The sequence below is a fragment of the Epinephelus moara genome, chromosome 21 (assembly GCF_006386435.1).
Source record: "Epinephelus moara isolate mb chromosome 21, YSFRI_EMoa_1.0, whole genome shotgun sequence".
NCBI lineage: Eukaryota > Metazoa > Chordata > Actinopteri > Perciformes > Serranidae > Epinephelus > Epinephelus moara.
Window position 1 is genome coordinate 9,399,383 of NC_065526.1, and position 14,721 is coordinate 9,414,103.

At 41.2% G+C, this 14,721-nt stretch overlaps 2 protein-coding genes across 6 annotated transcripts in view; one reads left to right on the plus strand and one right to left on the minus strand.

The window, feature by feature from the left end:
* mrps14 (mitochondrial ribosomal protein S14) overlaps positions 1-14,721 on the plus strand; it is a 252,315-nt gene that overhangs the window by 212,175 nt on the left and 25,419 nt on the right. The window lies entirely within an intron of this gene.
* Positions 1-14,721, minus strand: part of tnn (tenascin N) — a 46,979-nt gene that overhangs the window by 31,222 nt on the left and 1,036 nt on the right. For all 5 annotated transcript variants that reach the window (XM_050033766.1, XM_050033767.1, XM_050033769.1 and 2 more), the window contains exons 2-4: positions 6,512-6,709; positions 5,968-6,168; positions 4,003-4,377 (exon numbers count right to left, since the gene is read on the minus strand). In XM_050033766.1, the coding sequence (XP_049889723.1) occupies positions 4,003-4,377; positions 5,968-6,168; positions 6,512-6,707 (772 nt within the window). In that variant the 5' untranslated portion in view covers positions 6,708-6,709. The remainder of the gene's footprint in view (positions 1-4,002; positions 4,378-5,967; positions 6,169-6,511; positions 6,710-14,721) is intronic.

Below are 14,721 nucleotides of genomic sequence, written 5' to 3' on the forward strand. Positions count from 1 at the left end.
GGTGCTGAAATGGAAAGTAGCCACATAAAACAAAGAAATGTCTCCTCTTCTCTCGGTGCTTATTACCACAACTATTACTAACACCTAAAAACAACACTATGTATTTTTTTTCTAACCTCCCACTTTCCCTTCCTCCCTGACTTTTCCTCTGACACGGTGCCACTATTGATGTTGGACTCTATTCAACAGCACCTACACACGAAGCCGCAGATCTGTCTCTCGCTATGCTCTGCCTCTGCAGAGCAAAACACAGCTTGAAGAAACTAAATCACCATCAAGGGTTTGACATAGCTGACCTGCAACTGTGAAGACTGTGGTTCAGGACCTGAAATTGGTTGTGGAGCTTCTTTTGGTGGATCCATGCGCAGCAAACGTTAAAAAAACCCTGCTTTAAAGTATGAGCTCTGTACTCTGGGTTAAATGTAGAGGAAGAAATGCCATAGACAAGTACGGCCAGGGGCTGCCGTCTATAGAACATTATTTTAAAGCTCCTTCTGCAGGCCAAGAGACGAGCACTTTGAAAAAGCTAAATTCTGTGCCATTCACCTACAGCTGAATCTTCAAGATATCCTTAGAAATAACTGTCAGAGTATGAACTCAGTGTATTAAACTGTTCATGCCTGGCTGCTGCTGCTCACCTTTCTGCTCGCCTGGCCTTAAATTGCCATAAAATGCAATTTTATACCCTGCTCCTGAGGCAGTACAGTAAGTGGTTTGGTGAGCAGTGCATTTAGAAGGAAAGGTGATGACTCTTCAGGTGGGTCAAAGCCAAATGGAGCCCCACAAGACTGATGGGTGTTCTTATATTCCTGTGGTATTACAGTATGTGACCTGATGTCATTTGTTGTCCAGAGGCGATAGCTGTCAGTGGTCATAGGGTCATCCCGCCGAAAAGGCACCATCAGCTGCTCTATCTGAAATAACTGTTGGAGAGATGCTTTGAATTCCCCAGAAGTAGGTCACTGTGGCCATCATCACTGCCATACCTTTAGGTTCAGACGTATGTCAATGGATTGACCATGTATTGCAAATAGTTAGGAGTCAAATTTGGTAGAAATGATTTAAGTGTTACTGGTACAGTAGGGTTCAAATGGTGCTTTTAATTCTGGGTTTGTCTTCCACATTGCAAACTACTTGCTCAGCTCAGATACTTTATTGAACCTTTTATCTCTCTGTGTTCACGTGTAAATATTTAACAGTAAACCTAATTGAATTAAATAAGGGCTTTTACAGAATACAAAGCACAGGTGGAAAAAATATTATGAATGATAGCTGAATTCCATTTAGCTACTTTAGCCTCAGTGTCCTCATATTGTGCATGCTAGCTGACTGTCACACTATCATTTCTTACTGGGGCACTTCAATAGAACAAAACCACCATTAATGTTAATAGTAACACTTGTGCTTTTCCTACTGTTAAAGGTCAAAATATCTGATGTACAAAAAGTTAATGAGCCATAGATGCTGCAGCATGAATCAAACAGCTGATAGCAGATAAGCTGGTACAAGCACGAATTGATTTCTCTGAGCTCTAAGAATTTATTCAGTAAGAACCTAAGTGTTTTTTTACTAAATGATATGAAAAAGAAATGTATATGAAGGTGAACAGGCCAAGTGTTATGTTTTTAATGGTCCCAGAGCTCCTTGTAGCATCTGTGTTTTCCATGAGATGGCAGTTAACATTAACAGCTTAATGTCAACAGAGCTGTAGAGGTGACAAAATAAAAAGTTGAAACGTAAAATCTTAATTCTCATGAGAAACATAGATGAACCTAAATCAAGCAGAGGTCATAAAAAGTTATTACGCTGTTCCCCAGATATATAATTCACCCATAAAAAGATCAGTGGAATATGCTTGCTCAGACACCTTTCATCACACATCAGAAATGTTACTGTTAGCTACGATAAAAACATAACTTATATGAATGATGTATATGTCTGCAAGGATAAAAAAGACTGGAAAATATGCTGGTGTTTTTTGTTCTTTATGAATTGCTTACCAAAATTGTCAGACTGCCTGGCCATGAAAGCCAACAACAATGCAGATTTAATGTTGATCCACTTTAAGGTCTGGTCATGCACGAATATTTCAAGTTCAACTTTAGCATGCCCTCTAACGTGCCCTTTGAGTAAACGGAGAGCCCAAAACGGATGAAGCTAGCTTATGAGCTGTGGTAAACCGCTCACTTTTAATTAACCCATCATTTTCTGAGCCCACGCTGTTGTATTTGCTGAGGTTTGCTGATATTTATGAGACAGAAATCAACAATAAATATCTGTCTTTTTAAGTGTGAACCTATTGTCTCATTATGACAGAGCTAATCAGCTAGATGCCCCCATTTTCCAGGGACAGTCCCAGTTTTTGGTGGCCTGTCCCTATCTGGAGCTGTCCCCAGAAATGTCCCTGTATTTAACTGCAGGGCTGCAGACTCTCATGCATTGACTGTGACTCATGTAATTGACACTTTTCACATGTTGCACACTTTATTTTCACTCTTTCTCTGACTGGGAATGTTGGTAGGCTATTAGTTGCTGTAGAACAAGCAGGCCAACTCAAAACTTTTTATTAAGTAAAACTATTAATAGGACTCGGCAAGAGTTAAAGTCAAAGTCCTGAGTCAGGAGAGGTAGGCCTATTATCAGCACAATGTACCTAAATTTACTTTTGCTAAAGATGGAACTTTTTATTCTCATAAATGCTGCTTGATTGTTATACTTTGTGCTCGATAGGCTGCAATCCTTTCAGACTTTCATCCTATTTTAGGCTGATTTTGTGGATTTTGAGCGAACCGTTGTGCCTGGGGCACGTTGTGTAGTAACGATACTCGTTACCTAGAAAGCTTGGAAGGAGATATATGTTTCTTCCCTGTTCCAAACCAAACTCAGACCCTGAAACGTGTAGGGTTAGCTAGCTAGCTACTGAAGATATAGCCTACTGAATGTACACACATGCTACTTTTGCTTTTTAATGATTATAACACTGAATAAAGGCCTACCCTGCTGTACAGAAACTAGTGAAGGGAAGCAGGGAGACTGTGCAGATATTCAACCAGCAATGTGTCCTTGCAGTGTGTGCAGATGAGCGGTACTTGGCTTCCCCCAAAGCTCCCTGCCCGTCCAGCAGTGGAGGTCCGGTAGCTGGCGGGACGGGAGGTAGCTAAACATTGCTTATCTTCACACACTGCGATGACACACAGCTGGTAGAATATCATTAAAGATTCCCTTTATATTCATTGTCTTCTGTCTAAATCAACAGTAATATGGTGGTTCACTTTGACACTGACATCTTTAGGTTGTAGTTTGGCTTTAGCTTCGAACTATCTTAACCTTTTTAACCTGTTTTTGCTGCTGAGTGAGTTTGACATCCTTGTGATATCCTTCAACACATATTGTAGACCCCTCTGTCTGCCTTTCTCAGAATGTGCATTTTTGTTTTACAATAAATGTAATAATATTTCTTATGGGAGTGCAGTTAGTTACAGTGTTGGGGCCATGCTAGCTCCAACAGCTTGGCGGACCATCACAAAGGTGTGGCGCTTAGTCTTTTTTTAATTTCATAGATAATAACATTGGTTATTTTAATGATATTCATGTCTGAAATCAGGTCACTTCATGCTAACCATGAATTAGCTCGGTTAACAGTTAGCTAACAGTTAGCTAACTCGCAATTAGCTAACTGAGCGTTAACTCTGCTTATCTTGTGCCTTTAATAGCATTAAATCTTTATTATTTAAAATACTTGGGGGAGTAAATTGCACACTACACATACAATATGGGATAACTATTAACAGAGTGGAGATATATTGTGAACATTAACTGGTGCTAGCATATTCACTTATTGCTAGCATATCAGCCGTTAGCTCCCGTTACACGCTAACGTTTGCTAACATAAACTAATGTTAGCTTAACTCTCAGCCTCTATCACCGCCTATTTCACCAGTTATTGTGCTTACAATGAAAACAAATTCAGAGTTCGTGTTTTAAACAATCTGAATAACTTACCTAATGAACAGTCTTCGCCATAAAAGCCTTCTTCACAGATGCACTGGCCATCCACACACTGGCCGTTACCCACGCAGTCATTGGGACACTTCTGGATGCTGCAGTCCTCACCGGTGAAGTGCGGGAAACACACGCACTTTCCATCCACGCATTGTCCCTTGTCGTTGCAGTTGTCTGGACACAGGAGCTGGCTGCAGTCCTCCCCTGTGTAGCCCTGGTGGCACACACACTTTCCATCCACGCACCGGCCGTTGTCATTGCACTCATCTGGGCAGGAGGACACTGAGCAGTCTGGGCCTTCCCAACCTGGGTTACACAGGCAGCTGCAGGTGTCCTGCTGGTAGGTACCATGGCCACTACAGCTTGTGTCCACACCTGGAGACAGAGAAGGGGTTATTTATAGATTTAAATTATTTATAGGTATAAAGTATTTGTTTTTTTTACTTGCAAATATCCTCACTTACTCTAATGATTATATTCTTTTTATTTGCATACTGTTTTATGTGGGTGTAGATTTCGGGGGGGACACAGGGGACACATTCCCCTCAATATTTACATGTGCATTTGTCCCCCTCAATGAAATATGAAAGGAGTAGAGGTCTTTCACTGTGACAAAATTAAACACACTTACAACATAAGTTAATGCATAAAAGGCACACTATTTAAATTTTTTTAATTTAAATTTAAATTGATTTAAATTTAATTTCACCAGAATGCAGGAAATTAAGTGTGGGACCCTGTGTCTTCATATGAGGACATCACATTTTGGGTTTACTTGACCTTATACTAGTCTAAGTTAATAGACCTGTTGTCCTCATTTCTGGACACTTTTTTGTGCCATCTAGTGGTAGTAAGAGCACAATACAGTAATCCATTAAAAACAAGATGGCAGCCATCTCTGCCAAGTCAGTCTACAGCTAGTCTCGCTCACCAGGTCTGGCTGGGCTGACTCTCACTTCAAGATTGGAGAAAAAACACCCTGGCTGCTTGTATTTCTTTCAACCAATCACAATCATTCTGGGCGGTGCCACAGCAACGGTGCCCTTGCAAAAATATTGCTGGGGGGAAACAGGTTTTGGTGTAACACGCCCACAAAAATATCGCCTACAGGACGCAAACCACGGCAGGAAAATGGCTACATCCCCACAAGATCAAACACCGCAAAAGTTAGTAAAGGACGTGTTGAAAACGGATAAAAACTGCTACATAACCAGAGGTGGTAGGGCGGGACTTCAGCGGGTGGCTCGTTCCGCCCAATGAGAGGCTGATCTATGCAGCGAACTTCCGCCCACTCAGACTAATAGACCTGTTGTCCTCATTTGTGGACACTTTTTTGTGCCATCTAGTGGTAGTAAGAGCACAATACACTAATCCATTAAAAACAAGATGGCAGCCATCTCTGCCAAGTCAGTCTATAGCTGATCCCCACACAAAAATGGACAAGGTTAAAAACCTGATCACATTTAATGGTTGAAACTTGTTTATTTATGATTAATAATGTTTGTAGTTTGATATGGCAACAAAATTGACCAATTTTAGAAACAGTAGCAAGCTAAGACACTGTTAATTAGTAAGTACTTGTTTGAGGACATTGGAATTTTATTATTGTCTTGTTTGAGGACACTGAGACTTTATAATTGTTGACAATGTTTTGTTTTTTATACTTATCAGGTCCTACTGATCCCAAATAACTAGGAGAAATTAAAAATGCAAACCAAATAAAAGCTTGGGTCTCAAGAGGATGTGTCACCCCCAGTGTTGAAACAAAACCTATGCCCTTGACTTTATAATAAATAAATCATAAAAAATATACTGTTTTCAGGATGTAAAATGCAGCTTCCTCCCTACTGCAAACTCCTCTCTCCACTTGTTTACCCGAAGGATATTGGGTCAAGAGTTGACTTCCCAGTTCAGCTGCTACACGATATTATTGGCTGTATTATATTGTGTTGTGGCACAGCTCACCTGCAGCCCCATGGCCTCCACAGCATCCCTGAGTACACTGGGTCTTTAGGTAGTTGACCTCCTCCTCCAGCCCGTTGACCCTGTACAAGAGTGACTTGAAGCTCTCCGAATCCTCACAGTCGCACTTTGGTGTCTGCAGCTTGATGTTGTGTCTGAAGATGATGTCATTCTCTCCATTTGTAGTAGTCTCTGTCTGCAGACCTACAGAGCAGGACAAAAATTCAACTGTTTCATTCCTCACACACAATGATGCTGTAAATGTTGTACAATATTTATTGCCAGGTGAAAAATCTAAATAAGCATTACATACTACCCGAAAAATTAAGCAGCCAAAATGATACCAAAAAACTATTCACGCCAAACTACATTCATCTACTACAGTAATTTTTGCAATGCACACTAAATTTATTATATATCTTTGTGTTGAAAAACACAAAAACAGTTCTTTTTTTCCCACTCTCACATCATGTCTCACTCTTACTCATATCTCTTTTGTAGTTATTCTCCATTGCATTCTCTCTAGCTTTCTTCTTTTGTTTATTACCTGTTTCATCCTGGTCTGACAGGCGCTCAAGTTTACAACTGGAGCTCCCCGGGATGTCGATTTTATAGACGTGGCTGAAGGTGACTCCCTGCTCTGGGGCTGAGGGGTCTTGGTGAGTGGTGGCAAAGCTGAAGTTTGACACAATGCAGAGTAGAACAAGTAGGCACAGGGCCCTCCACAGGAGTCTCGTGGTCATGGCTAGAGGTCAAGATAAGAGCAGATATTTGTTCATTTTTGATTCTTTACACTTTCTGAGACATCTAACTATAGAATGCAAATGATTATGTGTGTCTAAAAACACCGTTGGACAGCATTTGTGAGCATGCAGAGCGCTGACTGTAAGGTAACTTTTAAAACTGTGACTACTCAATGAAAGTAGGGATTGGGCCCCTCCAAAACTATAATAATTGCAATGTTTCCGTGAAATAGTAAAAAGGACAGCAGGGTAGTTTATGGTTTGTGCAGCAGTTATTGTTACAGAATAGCAAACAAAAACACAAATGTAATTACTTTTGTAACAAAACTGTGGTAGGAGGTAAGCAAAGCTTGGCAAGAAAACCCTGCTCACCTCATAAGCATATTGAATTGTCTTACACAACAGAAACATCAATAGGATCAAACCTAAGCTCCTCACTGCTGGCTCCAATTCAACTCCAAGATTGTCAGAGTGGTATGAGATAATTCATCGCATGAAAGTGAAATGTATATTCCATCAGTGGTGCCAGGGTTAAGGTTAGCCCATGCCCATGGCCCCAGATACAATTGCTGTAGAGATTGGATCTTTGGCATGAACTATGTGTAACGGGCTACTGAATCTGTAGATGTTTGTCGACACGGCTGACTGGACCTGAGTCTCGGGGTCAAAAGAGGGTCACGTTTGTACTTTCCAGTCACTGTTTAATAGAGAGCTGAGGACAGAAACACTATCTAGACAATAAGTTACATTACAGTCAGTGGGGCACGCTGCTGTATATTTAATCTCAGGAAACCTGAACCATTATGCCATTATGTCACTGTGGTGTGTGTGTGTGTGTGTGTGTGTGTGTGTGTGTGTGTGTGTGTGTGTGTGTGTGTGTGTGTGTGTGTGTGCGCTGTGCCCTCATTCCACAGTATGGCAGCAGAAACCGAGCAGTCATCACTTTGCCAGAGATCCTTTTGCTCTAAACCATAAATTGTGCTCAGTCAGGCGTTTGAAAACTTCTGAAACTTGTCCTTTGTGATGATGTCATTGTGTTTTAATGATAGTGATGTCATGTGAACTTAAAACCTCGTAACAGCGAGCGGCTTGCCCGGGAAGCAAAATTACATGCTTTCAAAAATAGCAGGGCTGTTTTAACCTTCAGTCTTTTTTGGACTTTGGTCTGAATTTAACATTCTGGTGTAAAAGTTTGAATTGCGGCAGAAGAAACTTCTGATCTGTGCTGAGCTTGTGTGGTCTATGGAAACACATACCCTCTAATAGAGTGACTGAAAAGAAAGCTCAGTAATAAAATGTTGCGGGCCCTGCTGTGATGCTCGACAGCTGGAAAACTGCACAGCAATATACAGTAGCATACATGCTTAAATAAATATATTGGATTTGTTTGAAATCGTACAGGGTCATTCAGTGGAATATGCATGCTCTGCAAAACCCCGAAGTTGTTACAGTCCTGCACACACTGTATATAACCATAGAAGACAGACAGAAAAGGCAGGCAGGAAAATGGTATCCCCTGCATCTGCAAGACTTTTGTCTTATTCAGTGTAAACTGGTGGGGTAGGGTTTACAGAGGATGGTCCAAAAAAGAGAAAATATCCAGTGAGCGGCAGTTCTCTAGGTGAAAATGCCTTGTTGATGTCAGAGGTCAAAGGAGAATGGCCAGACTGGTTCAAGATGATAGAAAGGCAACAGTAACTCAAATAACCACTTGTTACAACCAAGGTCTGCAGAAGACCATCTCTGAACTAAGAACACGTCCAACCTTGAAGCAGATGGGCTACAGCAGCAGAAGACCACACCAGGTGCCACTCCTGTCAGCTAACAACAGGAAACTGAGGCTACAGTTCACACAGGCTCACCAAAACTGGACAATAGAAGATTGGAAAAACGTTGCCTGGCCTGATGAGTCTGGATTTCTGCTGCGACATTCACATGACCGCATCAGAATTTGGTGTAAACAACATGAAAGCATGGATCCATCCTGCCTTGTATCAACGGTTCAGGCTGCTGGTGGTGTAATGGTGTGGGGGATATTTTCTTGGCACACTTTGGGCTATTTCCAGCAGGATAACGCACCATGTCACAAAGCTCAGATCATCTCAAACTGGTTTCTTGAACATGACAATGAGTTCACTGTACTCCAATGGCCTCCACAGTCACCAGATCTGAATCCAATAGAGCACCTTTGGAATGTGGTGGAACGGGAGATTCACATCATGGATGTGCAGCCGACAAATCTCATCATGTCAATATGGACCAAAATCTCTGAGGAATGTTTCCAGCACCTTGTGAATCTATGCCACAAAGAATTAAGGCAGTTCAGCAAGGTGTATCTAATAAAGTGGCTGGTGAGTGCAAAACCCAATAAACATAGTTTCTAAAAAAAAAAAATAGGAAAATGTTATATACGTTAAATAAAAAATAGTACTTTTGTAATTTTGTAAATTTATACTGATGTTTGCTAACAAGATGCCACTTTGAGGAGTTTAAATCGACATTTGCTTGTCGAGCATCAAAGACTAAAACAGATGGAAAAGAACAAAATGTGCGAGAGAGAGAAACAGATCCTAAAAATCCCCACTGGACACTGTGCGAGCATTCGCCAGAACATTAAAATGTCAACAAGTGGGTCTAAAACCTGCCAATCCTCCACTGACACCATTATCAGATTAACAGAGATTCAGAGTAAGTGAGATTACCTGATCTTTTGAGTATGCAAAGATTTTTTCTCAATTGCCAAGATGGAAATCTACTGCAAGTACTCAATTTGACACAATTTGTTTTCAGTAAAATAAACCTTCTCCTCCTTCTGATGATTTACACAGGTTGTAACTCAAGAAGTTCAGTGATTTAAAAGTCTCCAGCCCTTTAAATAGACGTGTAATTACCATGACCTGTTTCTAACTTGTCCAAACTCAATATAGCTGACCCTGTTTGGTTATTTTAGCTGTCTGTTTGATGCTGCTGGTCAAAAGCTTGAGGTTGGAGACTGGTGCCTGTGCGAGAAATCCAAACTATGACATCACTGGGAAATTGCTTTTTTGACCCTATGTGGTAGCCAAAACTTTATTGGGTGTTTAATCAACGGCCAAGTCTTTGGAGGGCAAACCAGAGAGGAGGTAAAATAGACATCAAGAGAAGGAGATGGAGAGAGACAAACGGAAAGGAAGGGAAATAGAGATTAAAGAAAGATTAAGTGAGTGTGAGAGAGCGAATAGGTGAAGGGAGGAAGTGATGGAGAGAGTGTGTTTGAGTCAGTGACAGTTTAGCAGTTAGCCGCATTATAGACCATACACTATAGCCATGTGGAATGGCACTGAGCGCTGGCGCACAGAGACACTTAACAAGCATGTTTATAGCTCTCTGTCAAGGTTTTTATTTGATGCTTGCCATTTTCAGGCCCTTTTCTTATTTCTCTTGGAGGAGATAGCACTGTGACCTTCCAAGCATAGCAGAGGGCCGCGACTGAGCACTGAGAATGTCCCCGTATAGGAAAGAGAGGCAGATGGAGGGATTAATGGAGAGAGGAAATGGGGAATAGAGAGGGAAGTGGTGCAGTCACATTTGAGAGTTACAACCAGAGAGATGGATTGATGGATATATGATTGGGTAGAAGAAGGTTGGATGGATATATAAATCAGTAAATGGGTAGAAGGATGGGGGCTAATTGAATGGGTTCATATATGGATGCATAAATGAATGGATTAATGAATGAAAATATTGATGAATGTGTAGGAGATGGATGAATGAATAGTTGAATGGTGGGATGAATATATGGATAAATAGAGATGGGTGCATTACAGGGAAGGATGATAGATAGAATGAGGTATATCCTCTGGTATAGCATGCATTGTATAGGCTACTTAATATTAAAGGAATACTTCACCCTCATAAATGACCATTTTGATATCAGTTCCTCATCTCATGTTATGTTGAATTCATGAGGGAAACATATTTTTCGTATGCATCAAGGTAACGTAGAATCCAAAAATAGAGACAATGCTTGATGAATTTGAATAAAAAGGGTCCACATTTAAAGCCATAGTTGGTAATGTTGGAGAGCTAGCAAGATTTGAAAGCGGCACCTCCTCTAAGCTCCGCCCCCTGCTCCCCCTCCCGTCAGTGCTCCATCCAAAGCCACGAGCCCAGACATGCCTGAACGTGCATCCTGCAGTCAGCAGAGCAGAGGAGAGCCGAGTAAATTAACAAATCCCCCCAAAGCAAACAAATAATTACCTGTCCAACAGAAAGACAGCAACCCCTGCATCACTTTTCAGGCCCTTCAGCTCACTCAGTTGTCTCCACCGTTCAAAAGCTGGACTGCTGTTGATGTCTGGTTTGTCCTCTCACTTTATCCAAAGCCTTTTTCGTCGCAGCCTTTTCTGCCTCTGACTTTCCTTTCTCAGCCTGTTTAGCGGGGCGAGCCATTACAAGTAACACTGGAAGTGGTACTTTTGGCTGCATTTTCTCTGCCATTGTTCAGCAAACTCCTGCTTACTCAGTATTTCTGCTGAGGAGTGTGCTGAATATTTCCGGCAACGGTGACACGTGATGAGTGCACGCAGTGAGGAGGGAGGGAGGGACGGAGAGGGGTTCAGGCAATACGAGACATGAAGGCATCTGATTGGTTCTTTCCATTCGCACCGAATGGCAGGGATTGGTCAGAATTTTTACAGGCCTGCAGCTGCCACAGAGGTCGGATTTTTTTCATTCCTTTTTCTGAACACATTATGTATTAACTACTTTCAGGATGGAAGGCCCATTTTACCCAGTATAACAAGAAGTGTTTCTGAACAGGATTACCAACTATGGCTTTAACAACAGCAAAACTAAATCCATTTACAAACTCTCACACAACTCATGCAGTTGGGGTTTTGGAGTTTTAGTTTGGATTAAGCAAAGTCACACAATAACACTAAAATCCTGACTGGGAGAAGCAGTAGTAGACCAGCAGCTCCTGTGTTCAGCAAGGTAAAATTACTAATTTGGTCAATGGAGTCTGGTTTTGAAGAGAGCATGGATAAGTTTCACTTTTTGTTCAGCTTCCTGTTAGACAAGGCTGTATGTTTGAGAGCACTGAGAATACGACTGGATAAATAAGACTTGGATTATATTGCAAGAGTTCTGTGAAAGTTTGTAAATGAATGTTTTGATAGAGTTTTGCTGTTTGTTTTTAACACGGACAAGACTTTTCTCTGTTTTTGGATTCTTTGTTCACCAGAGGCATGCGGAAAAAACCCCAACACATTTCTTCAATAAATTCAACACGAACACGTGATGAGTAATTGATATACAAATGGTCATCTGGGGGGCAAAGTATTCCTTTAAAGTTAAAGTCCCACTGATTGAAATTTGTTCTCCACATTTGACCCATTCCCTGAGGGAGCGGTGAGCAGCAGCGGTGCCACTCTTGAATCATGTGGTGATCTAACCCCCCAATTCCAACCCCTGATGCTGAGTGCCAAGCAGGGAGGCAATGGGTGCAATTTTTATAGTCTTTGGTATGACCCGGCTGGGGATCAAACCCACGACCTCCCAGTCTCAGGGCAGACACTCTACCACTAGGCCACTGAGCTGGTAAAGGATAACCGCAGCAGATGGTAGTGGGACGGTGAAATGGCAGTAAAGATTAGGTACCACTGAATGATATACTAGATGTATGGAGCATTAATTGGATGTTGTGACACATAGCAAAGGTTTTTTACTCATTATTGTGAAAACAGAAGCCATTCACTGGATATTCTCCAATGGACCGCTAACACAAAGATGCTGAGCTCAGGTTTGGCGTCCATCACATTCATGATGTAAAAGCAGTTCACTGTCATTAGTCACTCTGAATCAACGTGCATAAGCAGGATAAAGCGGGAAAACAGAATCACTTCAGTCCAGTGGATGCTCTCACTTCAGCACATGGCCCGACCAGATAGCATTTCAACCTGGCGTCCAAACCCTTCTCAAGTAAAATTCAACATGTCCATAAACACAGTTAAAAATTCCTTCCTGACAATAACTTCTCTATGTCAAAGCAGAGCTATGTCAATGGGCCTGTAAAATGCTAGTTCACTACCTGGGATGTGTTCACTCTTTTATATGGGAGAAAAGAGGTGCGTGGGACTCTGCCCATGTGTACAGTATGTGTGTGAAACTTGTCATTTATAGCTTACGGAGGCGAGGGGGGATTACCTCCACATGTAGCAACAGCAATTTAATGACCTAGAGACAATACTGTCTGTCAACACACAGACACCTTTCACTGAAGGCTTCCTGACAAGCTGTAGAAATGTTTGTCTGTGTTTCTAAAAATCTCTGTATTCTCTCAGCGCTTTGACAACAGTGAATGCGCTTAACATTGGGTTAAAATAAACAGAGACAGGGAGGGGAAGACCGCAAGTGAAACAAAGACAAACAGCTGTAGAAAAAAACTTGTATTGGGAATACAGATACACACACAGAGATAGGAAGGAGAAGAAGAAGAAGACTTGGTCAGTCTGTGCACATTTGCCCTATCCTCTCTAGAGAGCCATTAAGCCTCAGACAGAAAGCAGACTGTTTCGCCAGGTTTCAGCTCAAGAAAAGTCTCATTGGACCAAACCAACAACACTGAGGATGAGAAGAAGGGAGGGTTTAAAAAGTGGAGCTGCGAGGTCGAGCCTTTATGTGCGGTTGCAAACGTGTGGACGTTCCCTTCCCCTTCCTCTTTCCCTGACTTTGCAGCAGCTTGCAGACAGAACGGGGGAAACTAAAATGAATAAAACGAAGCTGAAAGCAATTATCGTCTGAGAGCCGGGCTCATATCTTCACAGTTCTGTCTGCCTCCCGCTGCCTTACAGACCACAAGTAGCCCTCGATAAGGCCCTCGCTTCATCACGACCATAGAGGCTCTGTTCCCCTTAGTGGGTCAGATGAAAACTTAACCAACTGAAAAGAAAGAAAAATAACACAACCCGAGCATTAATAAAGCCTTAGTTCTAGACAGAGATAAGTTTTTGAAATAATAAAAATGTGTTTGGAGTAGCTTTTACGTGCCATGGGGCCATTTTCAATCAGTGAAAGTAAATGAAAAAACTAAAGTTGTGAGGTTTCCATGAAAGCAGTCACGTTATGCAATCTGAACACTTTTTTATGAGCCACCCACTCAGGGTATGTGTGTCTCGCTTTCTTTCTTTCTTTCTCTCTCCTTCCCTTCTCCCTCTGCCTCCCTCTCTCTATCATTTTGCATGGCTGAGGGCCCACATCTGTAGCTCATTTTGCAAGGGCTTCTGTGTATTCCCCGAGCCAGCACAGTAGCATTAAAGGTAAATCTACTAGATCGACAGCCCTGTGAGAACATCCATCACCCGAGCACACAGTTATTATAAATATTTATGTTATTATCATGGAGGAAAATTAGTGTTGGCAGCATTGTTGACAGACAATAAAAGATTATCTACAATACAATGTGGTATTAGATATACAAATCGTAAATTGTAACAGAAGATCATTTTTGCAGGAATTAAAGGCTCCAAAGGGAGAATAACTTTTTTGATTAGTGCATTTTTGAAAGTTTAAAGAAGGTTAAAATTGATCCAAATTTCAAACTATAACTTTTCTAAATACTCTTTGTATTTTCTGTATTACAATACATGACGTATTCAGCAATACACTTTGAAAAAAATAAGTGACTGAGGATGTATTCACATTATATACTAAGTAAAAGTAGCTGTACCACACTAAAATACTCCATTACAAGTATTCCTGCATTCAAATTATTAAGGAAAAGTACTCTATATGCAGAGTAGCACCTGTCAGTGTAATGCTATTTATTACTGGATGATTTATAGGGGTGTTTATCACTGATGCATTAACAGGTGTTGCTTTAACAGGTTGAGCTAACTGTTTGATACTGTTGGGTTCACTCTATAAAAATGCATTATATTTAATAAAACAGTGCTGTTTTGTAAGTAAAGTATTAATTTGTAAAGTAATGAGTAACTAAATCTGTTTAATAAATGTTGTGAAGTAAAAATACAAG